Source organism: Lynx canadensis, chromosome B3 (genome assembly GCF_007474595.2).
Source record: "Lynx canadensis isolate LIC74 chromosome B3, mLynCan4.pri.v2, whole genome shotgun sequence".
Classification (NCBI taxonomy): Eukaryota; Metazoa; Chordata; class Mammalia; order Carnivora; family Felidae; genus Lynx; species Lynx canadensis.
The window spans coordinates 81210919-81234711 of NC_044308.2; the positions used below are offsets into that span (position 1 = coordinate 81210919).

Sequence of the window (23793 nt, forward strand, 5' to 3'; positions counted from 1 at the left end):
TGTTCCCATGATTTTTTTTTTTTTCATTTTGTTATTCTTTGTTGTGTTAGATGGGCTTTCTAAGGGTTAATGCTCCATCTTCCTGTGGTTTTGTTTGCCATTGTAAGTTCTTATTTTAACATTGTGTGTAATTTGTTAGTCTTCAGATCAAAAAGGTTTTAGTCTACTTGAGACTATATGGGAGATCTGAACCACAATGTGTAAAGTGTATGTAGGGGGTTTTTCTTGTCAGTTTTCTAGAAGAAATTAGTAAACCAACAAAAAGTATTTGTCTAAGTAGTTGATAAGCTTTTACCTTACTGCTGCTTTGAAAATTTAGGTTAGGATTTTGGAATTTTTTTTGTAAATTTTCTTTTTTTATAGTCAGATTTACTATTGCTATATATGTTATCTTTGATGAAGAGTGGAAATAATCTTACAGTAGATTCTGTTTCCTTACAGTCAAAGGCCATTGGTTTACTAGATGTGGATGTGTATGGCCCTTCAATTCCAAAGATGATGAATCTGAAAGGAAATCCAGAATTATCACAGGGTAAGTGAAGAAGAGATAGATAGTATGGTAATAAACTTTTTAAATTACCTCCTGAGTGTCAGGCATTGTGCCATGTACCATGTGCACCTTATACACAGTGCAGTATAGTAATTCTGAAATCAGACATGAAGCCTGACTGTCCAGGTTTGAATCCTAGCTGTCACTGACTGTGTGGCTTTGGGTGAATTGTTTAACCTCTTTGTACCTCACCTCTGCCCCATATGTAAAGTCAGGTGAGCAATTACCAGAGTTGCTGTGAGAAACCACTCAATCAGAAATTGCTGTTCAGTGTAATGCATTTGAAACAGTGCCTGGCACATGGTCAGTCATCATCATTATCTCTTTATGTTAAATGTGTGGATGTATGGGAGTATTTGAATAGAAGGTTTGTATTTGTGTTGGAAGACATGAAAATTATTTTTTCTAATCAGATTTTTGTCATGTTTGTTTTAAAGTAGCTTAAAAAACCCTGAAAACATTAGTTTCTTTTCCCAGCCTTCACTGCTGTCAATAGGACAGAGTAATTTTTTGAGTAAATCTTTAATATTTACTGTGCTTGGTATTACACTTTCTTCCAAAGCTGTCAAATATAAGGCATGAAGAACAAGAAATGCTGTGATGAGAAAATGAAGTCTTGGAAAGGGGCGCCTGTCTGGTTCATTTTGTAGAGCATCAAGCCCCACATTGGGTATGGAGCCTACTTAAAAAAAAAAAAAGTATTGGAAATTGGCTTATTAAAATTTATTTCTAATTATAATAAGTATATAATTGACTAATTTCTTTTCATTTCTTATTGGGCTTTTTTATTTTCCATAGATCTAGGACACAATGATTATATTTACCGTAGGTATTTATTGGATTATCTATGTAAATAATACAAGTATTTTGTATTTCATTATTAAAGTTAGTTAATTAGACATCGTCTACTATTGTTGAATGTGTTTTTGTTTGTGCTTTAGTTGCTGGAGTCAATTACAATGTTAAATTCTGAATTGTAGGAAACTTGAATATCTAGTGATGATAAAATTGACCCCAGCAGTCTTATTTTGTAAGCACCCACTTAGTTATTTTCTTGTTCGTGAAAATGCTTTATTTTATATAACTTACAAAGCTAAGTTATTCTAGTTTCTTTGTTCTTTGTCCTTTTAGTGGAATGCATACTTGGTTTGCAGATATGTGACATATGCCAAGATGTCCAATTTCTTTCACAAAGAGGGAGTAATGAATTTGTGTACTTTAAATGATAGACTATTATGTCTGTCTCTTGATTAAAGTAATGTGAAAACTGGTGTGTGCAGCACATGAATAATGGTGAAATGGAGCCCTTGGTGTCAGTTTTTTCTTAAGTAGTCTATCCAGTCTATGCCAACATAAATACTTGAAGTGAACTTTAATTTCTTTCTTCTTGTTTTACTGAAGCTGTAATCTTAAATTTGATGTTTGCAAATTGGCTGCCATTAAATAGGCTTTCTGGTAAAGATATGAGATACTAGAAATCTTGGAAAGCCTTAAAAGAACCCTTCTTTTGTGTTGACAAGCTGATCTTAAGGCACCCCAAAAATAAATTGAGCGATTAAGGCATCATTCACTTAAAAGAATGTGGATTCTTAAACCCCAGCTTATAAATTATGTTTTGAATCTTAGATAAACCTGCCACTATTATACTAATTGGCATCATTTTGACATTTCTATATTTTATCATGTTAATTTATCCTCTTATACTCTCTACTGCAGAAAACACAATACAATAAGAAATTATCTTATTAATAGCAAAGAAATTGTTTCAACAGGCCATAAATCTTTGTATTTATGATTAGCACCTGCCACAAGACAAATAGGTGTTCTATGCCTCTCACTTTTTGAGTTAGATCAGAGAGCTGTCCTTATGATTACATGTAGACTAGTAGGGTGGAACATTTGTAATGTGGCCATATCTTTTTAGGGCTGTTTGTACTTCACATTTGTCTGTACTAGTCTAATTCCAAGCTAAAAAAAAAAAAAAAAAAACAAAACACAACTTTTTTTCTTATTTCCTAATCTTCTGATCATTCCTAGTGTTTCTCAAAATTATTTTCATGTTTTCAGTATCTTCTCTCAGATGAGAAAAAATTAAAAGAACTTGCTATTGTTGGTAGTGAAAGGATTAACTTGCAATTTTATTTTTAAATTTTTTTTTTTTTCAACATTTATTTATTTTTGGGACAGAGAGAGACAGAGCATGAATGGGGGAGGGGCAGAGAGAGAGGGAGACACAGAATCGGAAACAGGCTCCAGGCTCTGAGCCATCAGCCCAGAGCCTGATGCGGGGCTCGAACTCCCAGACCGCGAGATCGTGACCTGGCTGAAGTCGGACGCTTAACCGACTGCGCCACCCAGGCGCCCCACAATTTTATTTTTAATACTGTTTATTTATGGGCCTTGTAAAATTTTTGCTTTATTTATTTATTTATTTATTTATTTATTTATTTATTTATTTATTTTTTAATGTTTTATTTATTTTTGAGACAGGGAGACACAGAACATGAACAGGGGAGGGTCAGAGAGAGGGAGTCACAGAATCTGAAGCAGGCTCTAGGCTCTGAGCTGTCAGCACGGAGCCCGACACAGGGCTCGAACCCATGGACCGCGAGATCATGACCTGAGCTGAGCCGCTCAACCAACTGAGCCACCCAGGCGCCCCAAATTTTTGCTTTTTAAAATAGACTTCATTATTGCTGATTCATAGTTACTTTAATAATTTACTGGGTACTTTAGAAACCTTTTAGGGGCACTTTAATAAAACATATTATTTATTTATTTTTTATTTTTCTTTTTTTACATGAGAATGACGCTTTATTTTTATTTTTGATTAAGATATAATTCACATATCATAAATGCCACCATTTCTTTCTCTCTTTGTTTCTCTTTCTTTTCTTTCTTTCTTTTTTGATGTTAACAGAAAATAAAGTGTTTAGGAAAGTAGTTTGGTGAAAGCAGGATGAAAAATGAGTTTTGAAGGTAGAAGATGTAGGAAATATTCATATTTGGGTTGGAGACTCTATAGGAAAAGGCAAAAAGCCATAAATAATAACACTATACGAAAAGGCGTGAAAAGTTTTGACAGTCTAGATTTGGTGAGGCTAACTTAGAGAAGAAATTAGATATGCTACAGGAAAAAAATAATGAAATTAAGTCATCTTTTTCACTTACCTTCTGGACCTCAACTCTAGATTTTGTGTATATGGTATGTATGTACCCATACAGGGTAATGGATTGAAATGAGATTATGGTTGTCAAAATTAGATAGATTTTGTACACCCATGTTCATAGCAGCATTATACACTATTACTACTACTACTACTATTATTATGAATTGACTGTTCATTATTTCATTATGTGGAAGCTACCCAATTTCTATTGGTTCATGAATAGATAAGCAAAATGTGGTATGTATGTGCAATGGACGTTATTCAGTCTTAAAAAGGAAGGAAGGAGCTTCCCGGTTGGTGAACACATGATTTGGGGAGCATATGTCCTTGGAGAGGTCATGGAAGCTCTCTGCTCTTCCTCATATCTTGTCCTATATGTCTCATCCATCTCGCTATTTCTGAGTTATATCCTTTTAATTTAATTTAATTTTCCACTGCCCACATCTCTTCTTTTCTCTGCCTACAACACTGAGAACCAACCAATCATCTGAGTGATATTCTTTTATAATAAGCTGGTAATAACAGTTCCAGGGATTAGAATTTGGACATCTTTGGAAGACCATCATTCTTCATACCATACCACCATTCTGTCCCCCCATCTCCCTCTACTCAAGGTTCTTGCCACTGTGAACAAGAATGCTATGAACATTCTAGGCATTGTCTTCTGTTGCACATCAGGAGAAATTTCCTTTCGATATGAACCTGGGACTGTAATATCCAGGCCATGGGTTTGTGATGTTTGCATTACTTTCCAAAATGTTTGCATCAACTTATGCTCTGTTCATTGTATATAAGAGACATTATGGATCCACATCCTCTTTAAATAGGGCATAAAATGCTATCTCATTATGGTTAAAAAAACACAAAAAAAACGAGGAAAGTCTGACATATTTTGCAACATGGATGTATCATGAAGACTTGCTAAGTAAGCCAGTCACAAAAAAGACAAATGCTGTATGATTCCACTTATACGAGGCACTTAGAACAGTCAGAATTATAAAAAGTAGAATAATGATTGACACGATCTGGTGAGGAGGGGAGAATGGATAGATACTGTGTAATAGTTTCGGTATTTACGAGATGAAAAAAGTTTTGAAGGTGGATAGTTGTGATGGTTGGACAGCATTTGGAATCTATTTAATACCACTGAACTGTAGGCTTAAAAATGGTTAAGATGTAAATTTTATGTATATTTTACTACAATGAAAAAAATTAGAAAAATATATTAAATAGACTTGCTCTATTTCTTGAATAGTGTCTATAATATTGACCCAGTAATTCTGTTTGCTAAAAGAGCTATCATTACTGGAGGAAAACAGAATAATGAAGTTTCATTGGGAGATTTAGTAATTTAGTTCTAAGCCTTCTCTACGTTTCAGCTTAGAAACGTCACTGCTCTACAATTTAGAAATTGTAATCTAAAATTTTATTTTCGTCTCATGAAAAGGAAGAGAACTTAATACATTTAAAATCCTTAATGTTATCATTACCAATATTACCATTAAAAAAAATTTTTTTATGTTTATTTTTGAGAGAGTGCGCACACATGTGAGCAGGGGAAGGGCAGAGAGAGGGAGAAAAAGGATCTGAAGCAGGCTCCATGCTGACGGCAGAAAGCCCAATGTGGGGCTCGAATTCATGGAACCCTGAGAGAATGACCTGAGCCGATGTCGGAGGCTTAATCAGCTGAGCCACCCAGGTGCCCCAGTATTACCATTTGTAACATTACCAGTATTGTAAAGCCCTGTATGATCTGATCCCCACCTTCTGTCTATCTCTACAGTCCCAATTCCAACAAGCTTGTTTTGTTATTCAGTGAACACCAGTCACAGTGACCTCTATTTCTAACATGCCAAGCTCTGTGCTCAGGTCTCTCCATTTTCATTCTCTCTGCCTGAAATGCCTTCCACCTTTACTGTCTTCTCCCCCCTCCCCGTCCCCCTCCAGTTTCTACTCCTCAGGTCTTAGTTTTAATGTCTTTTCTTGCATGAAGCTTTCCTTCTTTGACTCCTCAGACTCCTTAGTTCAGTTGCAGAATAGAGTTTTTGTGTTATCTTTCTAATTTTTTAAATCTCCCCTACTATGATACTATGTGCACAGAGCAGAGGCTTTCTTGCCTGGTTTGTTTCTCTGATGCTTGGTATATAGTAGATATGCAATTAATCTTAGTTGAATAAAGAACATAATCACTCCTGCCAGGTTTCTTGTACGTTAGTTGTATACTCTGTTTTCTGTTTTGGGTATATGAGCAACTTAATTTGCAAACACATACATTTTTATGAATAATAAAAGCAGTTTGAAGACATTATCTTTGTTAGTCTTTGTGATATATCTGAATGGTTGTCTTATGCTACATTTTCCCCCATTCTTAGAAAAAGGAAAAAAGAAAGGATCTGTATGGCTTGGCTTTGGAGAATTATGTGGAGTAAGTTGATTGTTCCAGTTGTTTCAATATGAAAGGACAGTGCCAGTCTTGCCTCATATGGTAGCTTTGAAATGTTGAATATTACTGTGTTTACTCATAAGCAGTAGAGTCCTGTAAGGCCTGAATTTGAGCTGTAATGGAAAGGGCAGTGTTCAGAATCCCAGTGTTGGGAATATGAACAACCTGGAACAAGAGAAGGAACTAGTAAGTATACACCATAACTCTTTCCTCTGACTGTCGTCCTCATTGCCAAGCTAAAAGAGTTCATAAACACTAAAACAAATATCTTACTTGAGATTTTTTTTTTTTCTGGATATTGGTATTGTAATGGGTTAGGAGAAGTGGTGAGTGAGGAAGCAGTGACGGTACGGTTTTGATTTTATTCTGCTATCTCTGTGGTCTTCCAATTAAGGAAAAGAAAGCAGAAATAGCAGATTGCATTTTAATGGACTTTGAGATTTCCTTTGCAGGATATAAACCACAAACTTTCTTTTGAACTGGGTTCCCCAGAAAGCAAAGCCCTATGCACTGCTAATTTATTAGGAAGTGGAAATCCAGACTGAGGAAGGAGGCAAGGATGGAGAGCTAATGTGCAACTTCTGTCAAGCTGGCTGTCACTTAAATGTGACAGATTGCTTGACTGAATGGGGTTATGTATATGGGAGGCAAGGGGAAGAATTAAAAAAAATTTTTTTTAATGTTTATTTAATTTTGTGTGTGAGAGAGAGAGTGCGAGTGATGGAGGGGCAGAGAGAGAGAGGGAGCCACAGAATCTGAAGGCTCAGAGGCTCCAGTCTCTGAGCTGTCAGCACAGAGCCCGATGCAGGGCTCACACCCACAGACTGTGAGATCATGACCTGAGCTGAAGTCGGACTCTTAACCGACAGCCACCCAGGCACCCCCAGGGGAAGAATTCTTAAAAAATGTTTATTATTTTGACAGCGAGAGAGAGAGAGAGAAAGAGAGAGAGAGAAAGAAAGAGAGAATCCAAAGCAGGCTCTGTGCTGTGAACTCAGAGCCTGACACAGGGCTCAGTCCTACAACTGTGAGATCATAACCCGAGCTGAAATCAAGAGTCAGATGCTTAACCAACTGAGCCACCCAGGCACCTTGGAAAGGGGAAGAATTTATTTAATGGTCCTTTTCCCATTGTCCAAAGACTTACCTCTGTAGATGGGAACTCACCTATATTTCCAAGATCTGTGAGTGAGTCCCAGTGGAGTCCTATGGCGTCCTGTGCTTTGGCATCAAGTAGGACATTTTTGGGGTGGGAAGTGAAAGGCCTTTGAAGGCTTGAAGTGAGGTACTTTCAAATAGCCTGTGTGTGACACTGGTCAGAGCCTATGCAGAGCTGTGGCTGGAATGAGAGATGAATGAGGCTAAAAGAGTGTGGGGAAGTCACGTGGGACTTCCATGCATGCGGATGGAGGTGGGGAGCTGATCTCTTCTATACCCAGACAACTATTTCAGTGAATCCCTTATTGACTGATGCTGGGACATAATGACAGGGGACCAAGAAAGTGTAGGATTCTTTCCAAATTTTGATATCCTGAATTCTTAAGAGAATGTGAATTGATCCCTCTAATCTAATAAACTAATACATTTCAGAGTTTTATTTCCCAAGGGAGTGCACTCCTCAAAGGAATATTTGAGTAATAGTTAGAAATTCAGTTTCATAGTTGTCCTCTGTAAGATTTATATGGAAATAAAATATATAATTTTTTACTCATTTTATTTTTTCAGCTTGGTAATATTTGATTTTTAAAAATGCAGTGCAGTATTTTTTCTATAGTCATACTATGTCGTATATTATGTGTACATGACACGTACATTTTTAATTTTTAAAATATAAAATTTGGTAGTATCAAACTTCAAATCTGAAAACTTGGCTTCCGACTTCGGCTCAGGTCATGATCTCACAGTCCATGAGTTCAGGCCCCACGTCGGGCTCTGTGCTGACAGCTTGGAGCCTGGAGCCTGCTTTGGATTCTGTGTCTTCCTCTCTCTCTGCCCCTCCCCTGCTCATGCTCTGTCTCTCTCTGTCTCAAAAATAAATAAATGTTAAAAAAAAATTTAAAAAAAAAGAAAAAAAAAGAAAATTATGTATGTATTTTTAAAGTGTATTTATTTATTTTGAGAGAAAGAGAGCATGCACATGTGGGGGGGGGGTGCTGGTGCAGAGAGAAGGGGAGAGAGAGAATCCCAAGCAGGTTCTGTGCTGTCAAGCTCAGAGCCTAATGCAGGTTCGAATTCATGAAGCGAATGACTTGAGCCGAAATCGAGAGTTAGATGCTTAACAGACTGAGCCACCCAGGCGCCCTGAAAATTGTATTTTAAATTTAACGGTATGTTCCAACTACTGTTTTTTTTTTTTTTTTTTTTTTTTTTTTAATTTTTTTTTCAATGTTTATTTATTTTTGGGACAGAGAGAGACAGAGCATGAACGGGGGAGGGGCAGAGAGAGAGGGAGACACAGAATCAGAAACAGGCTCCAGGCTCTGAGCCATCAGCCCAGAGCCTGACGCGGGGCTCGAACTCACGGACCACGAGATCGTGACCTGGCTGAAGTCGGACGCTTAACCGACTGCGCCACCCAGGCGCCCCCCAACTACTGTTTTTAAGACATCTCAGTACACTTGTGTTGTGCTTCTTGAAGAAACATATTTTGTAAGTATTTCTGACCCTTGGCAAATCAATCATTTGGGAATCAGTTATTGAACAGGTCTATAAAGGTACTGTGTTTGTTCTAGGGAACAGGTCTATAAAGGTACTGTGTTTGCTCTAGGGAATAAAGATGAATACGATATAAACTCTGTTCCTCTTGAAGAGCTCACAGTCTAGTTCGGGAGATGAAAAATGTTCTCACGCTAAGTAACAGAGGATTGTAGAAACAGAAAAAAACTTCTGATCTTGCTGTGATACAGTCCAGCCAACCCTGGACCCTGATAAAGCTTTCAACCATAGGTCACAAAAAAGAGCAAGAGACTTGGTCATTTGTTTTTAAAGAGAGATGTTTATCTTTTAAATTTTAATATTAAAAAATGAACATTCAAACTATGGGTGATATATTCCATCTGTCATGAACAAAATATGTATGTGTGATGTTTTATTTATAAATCACAGTATAATCTACCACCTTCTACTTGCACCCCAAAATAGTCCTTTACCTTTACTGCCTGAGGCTTGTCTTGTCTCCTCTGTAACCTTCCGCCTTCCTCTCTACTGACTTCTGTTTCTTTTTAATCTCAAACAGAGACTAGAAATGGTAGCAGTAACTGGGGACTGTGGACATTTGAAGGTTCTCTGGAGAATCTGTAGGTTTCCTGGAGTTGGATCATACTCTTATTTATCTCCTTCCTCCAAAACAAACCACAACTGTCTACCATCTAATTCCATGTTTGACCTGAGGTAGGGAGTGGGACTTTTTCTCACAAATCTGTATGTTTTCAGGGTTCCTAGTTTAGATTGTAAATTTTCTTATTCTACTCATCTTCAACTTCTGAGTGTTCCATTATAGCTTAATATAGTGTAGTAGTGCTCAAAACTTTTTCGGTCTCTGGAGCCTCTTATGCTCTTAAAAAATATTGAGGATCACAAATGTAGGTTATATTTATCAATATTTAGCAAGAGAGAAATTAAAGCTGAGAAATTAAAAAAACATTTGTTAATTCATTAAAAATTACAAACTTGTAAACTTGTTAATATAAATAACATTTTAACAGAAATAACTATTTCCTGAAGTAAAAAATTAGTGAGATTGGTGGTATTGTTTTACATTTTTGTAAATTATTTTAACGTCTGACCTGATAGAAGACTGCTAGATTTTCATATCTACTTTAGCATTCACTCTGTTGCGATATGTTGTTTTGGCTGAAGTAAATGAGGAAAATCCAGCCTCATATGGACATGTAGTGGAGAAAGGAAGGATATTTTAATAGTTATTTCAAAAAGTAATGGATTTGTTTCTTTGATACTACACCACAATTTTGACAAGTGTTGGCTTCTTAGAGATTAGTTACACTTTGGAATCTGAGGCTATCAGTGAACTTTTCATAGTCTGTTATATTTAAATCTTTGGTCTATCTTAGGCTTTGAGTTGGATTTTATAACATGTGTTTAGAGATGTTAGTTCATTGATTTATGCTGGTCTTCTAAATGTTTACACATTTCATTATATAATATAAAATCTATTTACTAATAATGTATTATTGTGGTCTTAATAGACAGTTCTTTAGGTATCAGGAAGTTGTAAAACTCATGGTGACCATATACAGGTTTTTCAAAAATTCTAATTTTACTTGAAAGCTTTCAGTTAGTCATAGAGAAAAATATTGTCAGTTGTGTGATTTGAAGTGACAGACTCACTTATTTTGTATGCTAAACATCCAAATCTGAAGCGCCATCATTTGTCTGTTTGTCTTTCAGGTAAAAATGGTGTTCTATGAAAACATACATGTCGTTTAGCTTACAGCTCAGTTGCACAGGTGCACTCCCTTGAGGCAGCCATTGTAACAGCCTTCCTAATGCAGCGTACAGCAGAGGTGCGTTTTGTGTACCTCTTGTTTCATCCTACAGAATTCTAAAAATGCCATGAACTCTAGGGTCAGGATTTAATACATTAAATAATTGCCGTTACTTCATCCAGGACATTCTTCAGTGAAATTTGCGTTTATTTTTATTTCTGTGCTTGGTGGTAAAAATGATGACTTTAAAATACAGTTTGGTGTCATTGCCTTGATTTGTACCAAGGTGCTGGCAGTTTACCTACTATTGTTTTTGGACCACCAGTGCAAAAGTCAACTCAGTTAAAAGCCAATAATATCTTAGTATTATTATGAAAATAGTTTTACCTTCTTGGATCATCTGAAGGGTTCTTTCTTGGGGATCCCCAGAGGACCAGTGACCATACTTGGAGAACTGCTGATTTAATGGAAGGTCTTCAACCAGAAGTTAGAAGTCTTAGTTTCTGGCTTAGTAATTCTTATTATGGATTTCATGAAATTATTGGCCTCATTTTTTTCCCTTTCCTTTAAAAAAATGAAGTAGAAGTGATTGCTTTACAAATAAAGTAGTTAAAAATTCAGATGGGTCTACCATCTTTACAACCACTTTTGTTTTCATAGCAATTAAGTAGCCGTAGCCAGCTGTATTAATCTGGGTTCTTCGGAAAACCAGAACCAATAGGAGGTATAGATAGATGTAAGGAATTAGCTTACATGGTTAAGGAGACTGAGAAGTCCCAAGACCTGCACTCAGCAAGCTGGAGACTCAGGAGAGCTATTTGTATAGTTCTACTCTGAATCCAAAGGCTTTGAAAACCAGGAGAGCCAATGGTATAAATTACATTCTGAGTTTGAAGGCAGTGGAGGACTGATGTCTCAGCTTGAAGACTGGCAGAGTGAAAAAATTGTGCCTTATTCTGCCTTTTTGTTCTATTCTGGCCTTCAGTGGATTGGATGGGGCCTACCCACTTCAGGGAGGATAGTCTGCTTTATGCAGTCTTGCTTCAAATGTTAATCTCATCCAGAAAGACCCTCACAAGAATACCCAGAATAATGTTAAATCAGTTATCTAGGTACCTCATGGCCCAGTCAAATTGACAAAATTAACTACCACATTACTGGACCTCGCAGCCATGCTCTTCATCTAATTTGTATATTCATGAACCTTGATAATGTGAAATGCATTTCCAGTGGTCCCATTTCTTTCCAGTATAGAGATTATCCCTTTGTTTGTAGAATAACCTCAGTCTCATTCTGAGGATCTGTTTCCTGGGTCACTTTCCAACAAAAAGATATAGCATGATCAAGATTATTTGAGATGGACTATTTATAAAGATGTGTAAGAAGTATGAGGAAAGCACATGAGATAGAATAACTGTTGAATACCAGTGGAGCAATTACTACCCCTAGGCCTACAGAAGTGAGTGGATGAAGCATATCCAGATCTAGAAGGAGACAGTCTGCCTTGGGAAGAGCAGTGACACTCAGTGGAGGGACCCAGCCAGCCCAAGATCACCACACAGAGAGAAAACCAGGAAATGAAATACACCCCTGGCCTCCCTCTCCTTCCTCTTTCTGATCTGCTTTTGATGCAGTCCATACAGGAATCCCCAGGTGAGAGGACAGGGCACACTGGAAGGGCAAATGACAGATAATTAGCAAAGAGTGGGACCTGGGTTATCGTAGCTGCCTGCCCCCGCACGCCTTTTTTTCTCCAGCAACAGAGGTGTTTCAAGACACAAACCTAGGATTTGAAATGAGAGAAAAATCCATCTTACAGATTGTCATCTGCTTGCCTTTCTGTATGTATATAGTATATGCACTGGTATGCACTGAAGAATTGATGAAAGCAGTGAGGAAGAAATAATGTTACATTATCTAGATTCCATTAAATTCATCAGCAAATTTGTGTTATAGATAAGGAGGGTAATGTAAAAATATAGTTTGCCCAGAGTAATAGGCTAGTATCTGGGTACTCCATAACCCACAATGTATTTGTGCATAGGAAAATTATCAGAGGAAAAGAGAAGAAAATCTTGATCTATGTCAAAGTGGTTTATTCAACTCTGAAACATAATAGTGCAATTATTTATATGTAAAATGTGTTTATATGTCAGTTTTATGTTACATGCCTCTTCTATTTTTAACTAATTTATAGACATAGGTAGGTAAATTTAGGTTTAAGTCAGTCTTTCTATAAGTCATTAAGAAGAACCTTGGTGGAGAAGAGGCATTTCTTGTTATAAACAGACTGAGAAAATTTAATTATCAACAAATTTAAAACATGAGTTAAAATGGCTGCTGCTCTTTATCTTTAGCTGAGTGTGTAAATCTCAGTTTGTAGTATTATAAAATTATAGAGTCCACAAATGTGTGATAAGTGGTGATCTGGCTTCTGCCCAAACACCTCCAGTGAGGGAGATTTTGCTGTTTCATGACGGGTCAATTTGATGTTGTTATTTTGAACAAAAATTTGCCTCTTTATAACTTTGACATCCTTTTACTAGTTCTGCCCTCATGAGAACCACCTAGTCTATTTTCTTCTGATAACCTGTGAAATGTTTGTACACCATAATCGCAGCCTTAAGTGTTTTCTCAGCTACACAGTTTCTAGCCTTCAGCATTTGCTCATATTAATGCAGTTTTGAGTATGCTGACCATTCTAGCTATTTTTCTGGCCATGGCTCACTTTGTCAGTGTGCTGCTATATAAAATTGCCCAAGTTTGAATATTATTTCTTGGCCTATTCTGAAGTGATATACTGAATGCATTTTTAATTACCAAATACAAAATGGTGAGCGATGCAATGAAAGAGTAAAAGGGATAGAATTAGTTCTTTACACTTCTTTACTTCTTTGCGGTTATGCTTCCATAACCCCCATGGTTATGGAAGTAAGTAAGGAAACAGCTGGATTCATCAGATTCTTTTAATCTCTTATTTCCCTTTTACTTGTCTGTGATCCCCCCCCCCCCCAACATCTAAGTTCCTTAGCTCTATGGAATAGACAAACCACAGTCAATGTGAGATACTTGAATTTACACGCTGAAACTTTATTTAGGCTTACTCATTTTCAAAAGCCCTCACAGTTTTGGTACTTTGACTGTTGTGATGTTTATGTTCCTTTTTTGCTATCTAGTTTATTGCGACCCATAGAAAAGATGGACTATTTCTTGGCCTTAGTAAGATATCTGATCACCCTTTGAAAAGATTAGGGTTTTATGGTTAATAAGACTGTATTAGTAGTTAGCCATGAATGTCAAGTAATAAATAATGGTGGCCATGTCAGGTTCTGTTTTATAGCCATGATTTATATCATACCTAATGGTTGGTTATTATTTTGTAAAAGTAAAGCAGTAAATTACAAACTAATTTGTTGTTGCATCTTTTCCTGTCAATAAAAAGAATGCAGCATTGTGGCATTGAGTCAGATGAGGAAGATAAGAGGAAAAAGCAGAATCCATTCAGTCAATAAAGAGATTAGTTGCATTTGAGTATAATGTACAGAATATAACCAGCTTAAAGCAGGCAATTACTATTTTTAATTTTCAAATTTTTTATGGCTCAAACACAGGGAAATTATTTATTTATTTATTTATTTATTTATTTATTTATTTATTTATATTTTAAAAATTTTTATCTAAATCCTAGCCAATTAACATATAGTGTAGTCATGGTTTCACAAGTAGAATTTAATGATTCATTACTTACATATAACACCCAATGCTCATTCCAACAAGTGCCCTCCTTAATGCCTATCACTAATTTAGCCCATTCCCCCACCCACCACCCTCCAACAACCCTCAGGTTGTTCATGTATTTAAGAGTCTCTTGTGGTTTGCCTCCCTGTTTTTATCTTATTTTTCCTTCCTTTCCCCTATGGTCATCTGTTTTGTTTCTTAAATTCCACATATGAGTGAAATGATATATTTCTCTTTCTCAGATTGATTTACTCTGCTTAGCATAATACACTCCAGTTCCATCCACGTTGCAAATGGCAAGATTTCATTCTTTTTCATCGCTGAGTAATAATTCCATTGAGTATATATACCACATCTTTATCCATGCATCAGTTGATGGGCATTTGGCCTCTTTCCATATTTTGGCTATTGTTGATACTGCTGTTATAAACATTGGGGTGCATGTGACCCTTTGAATCAGTATTTTTGTATCCTTTGGATAAATACCTAGTAGTGCAATTTCTGGGTTATAGGGTAGTTCTATTTTTTATTTTTTGAGGAACCTCCACACTGTTTCCCAGAATGGCTGCACCAGTTTGCATTCCCACCAGCAGTACAAAAGTGTTCCCCTTTCTCCGCATCCTTGCCAACGTCTGTTGTTTTCTGAGTTGTTAATGTTAGCCATTCTGACAGGTGTGAGGTGGTATCTCATTGTGGTTTTGATTTGTATTTCCCTAATGATGACCATTTGTTCATGTGTCTATTAGCCATTTGGATGTCTTCTTTGAAAAAGTGTCTATTCATGTCTTTTGTCCTTTTCTTTACTGAATTATTTGTTTTTTGGGTGTTGAGTTTGCTAAGTTCCTTTTTTTTTTTCCCCACGGTGAAATGAGGCTTTAATCAACGTTCTTGCAAGAGTGGGTGTCAGGCACACTCGGGGTGGTTACAGCAGACAATTTATCTCCTAGAATGCAAGCCCCTCCCCTGATTCCTCATTGGCTGAGCACTACAGAGGTTATAGCCTTACCCAGAGGTCACCTATGCCTGTGTAAGGCAAAAAGTAGTCTGATTGGAAAAACTGTACCTTCCTTGCACTCATGCAGAGACTTCACTTCTTTGGCTCATGGTCATTGCAAAATTTGTGAATTATGAGTGTGCGAAATGGAGAGGGCAAGAAGAACCTATTTCCAATAGGTTGTAAATCTGTTGTTAACTAGACAGCACAGCTTTTATTTGGTATTTCTTTTTTTTCCAGCTATATATATTTTTTAAATTTATTTTGTAAATATAATTTATTGTCAAATTGGCTAACATACAGTGTGTAAAATGTGTTCTTGGTTTTTGGAGTAGATTCCCATGGTTCCTTGCTTACGTCCAACACCCAGCGCTCATCCCAACAAGTGCCCTCCTCAATGCCCATCACCCATTTTTCCCTCTCCCCCACCCAGTTTGCTAAGTTCTTTATAGATTTTGGATACTAACCTGTTATCGGATATGCCATTTGCAAATATCTTCTCCCATTCTGTCAGTTGTGTTTTAGTTTTGTTGATTGTTTCCTTTGCTGTGCAGCAGCTTTTTATCTTGATGAAGTCCCAATAGTTCATTTTTGCTTTTGTTTCCCTTGCCTCTGGAGACATGTTGAGTAAGAAGTTGCTGTGGCTGAGATCAAAGAGATTGCTGCCTGTTTTCTCCCCTAGGATTTCGATGGTTTCCTGTCTTACATTTGGGTCCCTTATCCATTTTGAGTTTATTTTTATAAAACAAACAGTTAAATGTTGTATTAGGAGGTTGTTTAAAAAATGGAAGGAATGTATGATATATTGGGGTATAAGAAGAGTTATAAGCTTGAAAATTTCTAGTAATACAAGAAGAAATTTACATACAGCTCTCCTGGAAGGCGCCCCTAAGTCCTGTGATCCTTTCTTGACTCTCTGAAAATCAGTATCCCTAAACCATATCTTGGGAAACATGCTACCTTTACTTATGATACAGTTCTATTAACATTTTTATACTGTTTAGGAAAAAGTTTTATAATCATTGTAATAATATATGTGTGTATTTGTTTTTAAAGGTGCTTGAAATTTTTAAGAGAATCAAATATACTAGAGAATCTGACACGTTAGCTTTGCAATTTTAATTTGAAATGTTTGATTGATACTGTATATTAAGTAGATAGTAGGTGCTCAGTAAATAGTTGAATTTGTGCATGAATGGATAGATTTCTCATAAGTGATTAGTGTTTGATCATTGAAAATAAAATTCATCTTTATAGAATTATAATTTCTTATAGTTACAGCTATTATATAAGTTACCTTTAATCCTAAATGACACAGAATGAAATTAAAATACTATTTATATATTTAATTTATTTTTTAATTTAAATTTTAGTTAACATACAGTGCAATATTGGTTTCAGGAGTAGAATTCAGTGATTCATCACTTACATATAACACCCAGTGCTCATCACAAGTACCCTCTTTAATATCCATCACTCGTCTAGTCCATCTCTCCCCTAGCTCCCTCTGTTAACCAACAGTTTGTTCTCTATCATTAAGAGTCTCTTGTACTTTGTTTCCCTCTCTTCTCTCCCCCACTTCCCATACTTTCATCTATTCTATTTCTTAAATTCGACATAGGAATGATATCATATGATATTTGTCTTTCTCTGATTGACTTATTTTGCTTAGCATAATACATTCTAGCTCCATCCATGTCATTGCAAATGGCAAGATTTCATTCTTTTTGGTCTCTGAGTAATATTCCATTGTGTGTGTGTGTGTGTGTATACACACATATATATGTATACCACATCTTTATTCATCAGTCAATGGACATTTGGGTTCTCTCCACAGTCTGGCTCTTATTGGTAATGCTGCTATAAACACTGGGGTGTGTGTACCCCTCTGAATCTGTATTTTTGTATCCTTTGGATAAATACCTAATGGTGCAATTGGGATTCTATTTTTAGTTTCTTGAGGAACCTCTATACTGTTCTCCAGAGTGGCTGCACAAGTTTGCATTCCCACCAACAGTGCAAGAACTTTTCCTTTTCTCTGCATCCTCACCAACATCTATTGTTTCTTGTGTTGTTAATTTTAGCTATTCTGACAGGTGTGAGGTAGTATCTCTTTGTGGTTTTGATTTGTATTCCCCTGATGATGTGATGTGATATGTCTCTTAACTATCTGAATGTCTTCTTTGGAAAAATGTCTGTTCATGTCTTCTGCCTGTTTCTTAACTGGGTTTTGTTTTTTGGGTATTGAGTTTAATAAGTTCTTCATAGATTTTGGATAGTAACCCTTTATCAGATATGTCATCACAAATATCTTCTCCCACTCTGTAGGCTGACTCTTAGTTTTGTTGATTGTCTACTCTGCTGAAGCTTTTTGTCTTGCTGAAGTCCCAATAGTTCATGTTTTTTTTTTTTGTTTGTTTGTTTCCCTTACCTTTGGTGATGTGTCTACTAAGAAGTTGCTATGGCCTTTCATCCATTATGAATTTCTTTTTGTGTATGGTGTAAGAAGGTGGTCCAGTTTCATTCTTCTGCATGTAGCTGTCCAGTTTCCCCAATACTATTTGTTAAAGAGACTGTCTTTTTTCCATTGGATATTCTTTTTTGCTTTGTCGAAGATTTTGTGATTTTGTGATTTTGTGTGTGTGTGTGTGTGTGTGTGTGTGTGTGTGTGTATGTGGGTCCATTTCTGGATTTTCCATTGTTTCATCAGTCTGTGTGTCTATTTTTTATGCCAGTATCATACTGTCTTGATGCCTACAGCTTTGTAATTTAGCTTGAAATTCTGAATCGTGATGTCTCCAGTTTTGTTTTTCGTTTTCAGGATTGCTTTGGATATCCAGGTTTTTCTTTTTGTGGTTCCATACAAATTTTAGGATTATTTTTTCCAGCTCTGCAAAAAATGTTGGTGGCATTTTGATAGGGATTGCATTGAGTGTGTAGATTGCTTTGAGTAGTATAGATATTTTCACAATGTTTATTCTTCCAATCCATGAGCATGGAATGCTTTAATGTTTCTTTGTGTCCTCTCCTCTAAAGTTTCTTTCATAAGTGTTCTGTAGTTTTCAGAATACAGATCTTTTACCTCTTTAGTTATGTTTATTACTAGGTATCTTACTATTTTTGGTGCAATTTCAAATGAGATTGATTCCTTGATTTCTTTTTCTGCTTCTTTATTATTGGTATATAGAAATGCAACAGATTTCTGCACTTTGATTTTATATCCTGCAGCTTTGCCGAATTCCTTTATTCTAGCATTTTTTTGGTAGAGTCTTTTGGGTTTTCTGCAGAGTATCATGTCATCTAAAAATAGTAAAAGTTTGACTTCTTTGTTAATTTGGATGCCGTTTTTTTTCTTTTGTTGTCTGACTGCTGAGGCTAAGACTTCCAGCACTATGTTAAATAGTAATGGTGAGGGTAGACATCCTTGTCTTATTCTTGACCATAGGGGAAATGCTCTCAGTTTTTCCCCACTGAGGATGATATTAGCTGTGGGTCTTTTGTATATGACCTTTATGATGTTGAGGTTTGTTCCATCTATCCCTACTTTGTTGAGGGTTTTTATCAAGAGTGGATACTGTATTTTGTCAAATGCTGTTTCTGCATCTATTGACAGGATCATATGGTTCTTATCCTTTTATTAATGTGGTGTATCACGTTGATTGATTTACAAATATTGAACCAGCACTGCAGCCCAGGAATAAATCCCACTTGATCATGGTGAATAATTCTTTTAATGTATAGTTGAATTCAGTTTGCTAGTGTCTTGTTCAGAATTTTTGCGTCCTTATTCATCAGGGATATTGGTCTGTAATTCTCATTTTTAGTGGGGTCTTTGTCTGGTTTTAGAATCAAGGTACTGCTGGCTTCATAGAATGAGTTTGGAAGTTTTTCTGCCATTTCTATTTTTTGGAATAGTTTGAGAAGACTAGGTATTAACACTTCTTTAAACGTCTGGTAGAATTCCCTTGGGAAACCATCTGGCCCAGGGGTCTTTTTGGGAGATTTTTGATTGCTGATTTAATTTCTTTGCTGGTTATGAGTCTGTGCAAATGTTCTATTTCTTCCTGTTTTAGTTTTGGTCGTTTGTGAGTTTCTAGGAATTTGTCCATTTCTTCCAAATTGCCCAGTTTGTTGGCATATAATTTTTCATAGTATTCTCTTTATAATTGTATTTTTATAGTGTTGGTTGTGAGCTCTCCTCTTTCATTCATGATTTTTATCTGTGTGGGTCCTTTCTCTTTTTTTAAAATAATTTTTTAAATTTTATTTATTTATTATTGAGAGAAAGAGAGAACACAAGCTGGGGAGAGGTAGATAGAGAGGGAGACACAGAATTCAAAGCAGGCTCCAGGCTCTAAGCTGTCAGCACAGAGCTTGACACAGAGCCCAAACCCATAGACCATGAGATCATGACCTGAGCCAAATTCAGACACTTAACTGACTGAGCCACCCAGGCACCCCTACCTTTTCTTTTTGATAAGTCTGGCTAGGGGGTTATCAATTTTTTTAGGGGGTTATCAATTTTATTAATTCTTTCAAAGTACCAGCTCTTATTTTAATCTGTTCTACTGTTTTTTTGTTTCTATATTATTTATTTCTGCTCTAATCTTTATTATTTCTCTTCTGCTGGATTTAGGCTTTATTTGCTGTTCCTTTTCTAACTCCTTTAGGTATAAGGTTAGGCTGCGTATTTGGGACCTTTCTTGCTTCTTGAGATAGGCCCGAATTGCAATATACTTCCCTCTTAGGATGCCTTTGCTGCATCCCAAGGGTTTTGGACTGTTGTGTTTTTGTTTTCATTTGCTTTCATGTATTTTTTAAAATTTCTTCTTTAATTTCCTGGTTAACTCATTCATTCTTTAGCAGGATGTTCTTTAACCTCCACCTATTTGAGGGCTTTCCAGATTTTTTCTCTTTGTTGACTTCAAGTTTCATAGCATTGTGACCTGAAAATATGCATGGTATGATCTCGACCTTTTCCTACTTGTTGAGGGCTAATTTGTGACCCAGTAGGTGATCTCTTCTGGAGAATGTTCTATGTACACTCGAAAAGAATGTGTACTCTGCTGCTTTGGGATGAAATGTTTTGAATATATCTGTTAAGTCCATCTGGTCCAGTGAGTCATTTAAAGCCATTGGTTCCTTGTTGATTTTCTGCTTAGATGGTTTTTCCATTGCAGTAAGTGGGGTGGTAAAGTCCCCTACTATTATTATATTAGTATCAGTGAGTTTCTCTATGTTTGTGATTAATTGATTTATATTAGGGTGCTCGCTTCCAATTTGGGGGCATAAATATTACCATTGTTAGATCTTCTTGGTGGATAGGCCCCCTTAATTAAGATATAATGCCCTTCTTCATCTTTTGTTACAGTCTTTGTTTCAAAATCTAGTTTGTCTGATAATAAGTATGGCTGTTCTGGCTTTCTTTTGACTTCCATTATGGTAGATGGTTCTCCATCCCCTCACTTTAAATCTGCAGGTGTCATATAGATGGATTTTGTTTTTTTATCCATTCTGAATTCCTGTGTGTTTTGATTGGAGCATTTAGTCCATTTACATTGAGAATGATTATTGAAAGGTATGAATTTAGTGCCCTTGTGTTACCTTTAGAGTTGGTGTTTCTGGTGATGTTCTCTGGTTCTTTCTAGTCTTCGTTGCTTTTTTGTTTGTTTGTTTTGTTCCTACATTCAAAGAGTCCCCCTTAAAATTTCTTGCAGGGCTGGTTTAGTGGTCATGAACTCCCTTCTTAGTTTTTTTTTTGGGAAACTCTGTCTCTTCTATTTTGAATGACAGCCTTACTAGATAGAGTATTCTTGGCTGTATATTTTTCCCATTCAGCACATTGAATTTATCTTGCCATTCCTTTCTTGCCTGCCAAGTTTCTGTGGACAGATTTGCTGTGAACTGGTCTGTCTTCCCTTGCTCCTTTCAGGATTCTTTCCTTTTCTGCGGATTTTGTGAATTTGACTATGATATGCCTTGCTATTGGTTGGTTTTTGTTGAATCTAATGGGAGTTCTCTGTGCTTCTTGGATTTTGATGTCTGTGTCCTTCCCCAGATTAGGAAAGTTTTCAGCTATAATTTGCTCACATAAACCTTCTGCCCCTTTTTCTCTCTATTCATCTTCTGGGACTCCTATGATATGAATGTTATTATGTTTTAACAAATGGCTGAATTTCTTAAGTCTGCTTTTGTGATCCCTGACTTTTGTTTTTCTCTTCAGCTTCATTATTTTTCATAGTTTTGTCTTCTGTATTGCTAATGCACTCCTCTGCCCTGTCCATCCTCATTTTTATGGCCTCCTTTTGGGTTTGCATCTCAGATATAGCATTTTTAATTTTGGCCTGACTAGATTTGAGTTCTATTATGTCTGTAGAAAGGGATTCTGTGATGCTTTCTATGCCTTTTCCAAGCCCAACTAGTATCCTTATAATCATTTTAAATTCTAGTTCAGACATCTTACTTGTATCTGCATTGATTAAATCCCTAGCCATCATTTTTCCTCTTCTTTCTTTTGGGGTGACTTCCTCCATCTTGTCATTTTGGAGGAAAAAAGAACAACAACTATAATAGAATGAAATAAAAATTAAAAAATTAAAAGAAATCACATAAAGGAAGCTAGATCCTAAGTATGTTTTGGTCTGCTTGTTAAGAGAAGCTTGATAGAAAAGAGAGAAGAGAAAAAAAATTAAAAATTAAAAAAAAATTTTTGCTTTATCTGTATCCAAGAAACAAAAGAAAAGAAAATGAACAACAGCAGAAACAGAAGCAACAACAAAAAATGAACAAACAGAAAATCCAAATGAAGCTAGATGGACTTTCCCCTGTAGCTGAAACTTAGTTTATGGTCAGTAAACTAAGCTCATGGAAGGGATTTGTGGTCTTCTGGGTGAAGGGCCTGTTGCTCTCATTTTCAGGTCAACTAGCCCTAGTGGAGGTGCGCTGGCAAGACTCACGGAGAATGTCTTGGCGTAAGGGCTCTCTTCTCTACTTGGTGGAGCCCTTTAGCTCACTGGGGTTGATCAGTTTGAGGCTACTTGTGAAAATGTCTTCGCTGCACTTCCTGGTCTCCTGGACCAGGAAGTTCATCTGTCCTCACAGAAGTGTGATTAGTCACCCCTTTTGTATCTCTCGCTTCTGTCAATTCCTTCCCCCCGTCTGTGTCCACGCTGTCCATCTACTAGGGCAGCGCGTGTCTCCTGAGTTTTATCTCAGGTGCCGCTGTGTTTCAAATCCCTACACTTGAGAAACCCCTGCAGTTAGGACCCTCAGTGATCCCCTGGCGGAGGGTCTCCCTGTGCTGTGGCTGGTGCTGGCCTGTCCCAGGAAATGGTTGCGTGATTGCACCGCTGCAGCAGCTTAGAGTTAATGGTAAATTGCAACACACAGCTGGTGTCAGTGTTTGCTGCCCTCAGCAGTGGTCTTTGTTCCTATACCGGTGAATTGGCCTCTTGATGGCTCCCACTGGGTGGATCTTTTGCCAGAGGGTGGAGAGGCCGAATCACTTCTATGAAGTGCACTCCAAGCAGGAGAACTGCTTCGCCCTGTTTGATCCAGGGGATCCTCAGACAGAGCTGCCTATTCTGGGGGGCTCCACCCTGCTTCCTTGTTGGAGCACCACCAAGCGCTAACCTCTGAAACTTCAGACTCTCTACTTCACCGTTCATAAAAAAACTGGCCATTTTGAAACGCTTTCCTTTTTTCACATCAATGATTTTGGGGAACATTTTTCTTGTGCAGTCCGCTGTGTGTGATTTCATTCTTTCTCTCTAGCTGCTTTCAGGGTGAGTGCTTTTTGTCCTTAAAAGGCTGCCTCCCCTCTGCACTTCACCTCTCCACACCACCTACCTGCCCTCTTCTCTCCCTCAAATTATGCAGATTGTTCTGTTAATCCTCAAATCAATTTCTTAGGTGTTCAGAATGGTTTGATATTGATCTAGCTGTGTTTGAGGGACAAGCCCAGCCCAGGATCCTTTTATTACTCCCCAGAATGGAATTTTTAAAGCACTTACTATTCTAGAAATAATTTAATGGTGCCTTATAATCCAAATCACAAAACTGTCTGACACTTCAGTTGTTTCATTACTTCTCTGGATAGTGTCCAGTTTACTGTGGGGATCACAGACATCAGTGATTCTACTTGCTATTACTTCCTTCTTCTGATTTCTTATATACATATATATGTATATATACATTCTTATATATATATATACACATTCTTATATATATGTACATTCTTAAATACATTCATATATATATATATATACACATTCATATATTTTATACACACACACACACACACACACACACACTCTGGTATATGGGCCATTCATATGAGCCCCCAAACTTCTAGTATAACTAAATGGGTAATGCAGTAAGGCTTTTATTGTATATACAAAATATTTATGGGAGTTACTCCCTGCATATTTGTAAAAGTATTATCTTTTATAGTT

General features: G+C 36.7%; 1 protein-coding gene across 2 annotated transcripts in view; it reads left to right on the top strand.

The window, feature by feature from the left end:
- The window catches only part of NUBPL (nucleotide binding protein like), a 226491-nt gene that overhangs the window by 46225 nt on the left and 156473 nt on the right, over window positions 1-23793 (top strand). For both annotated transcript variants that reach the window (XM_030318898.2, XM_030318897.2), the window contains exon 4: window positions 442-532. In XM_030318898.2, the coding sequence (XP_030174758.1) occupies window positions 442-532 (91 nt within the window). The remainder of the gene's footprint in view (window positions 1-441; window positions 533-23793) is intronic.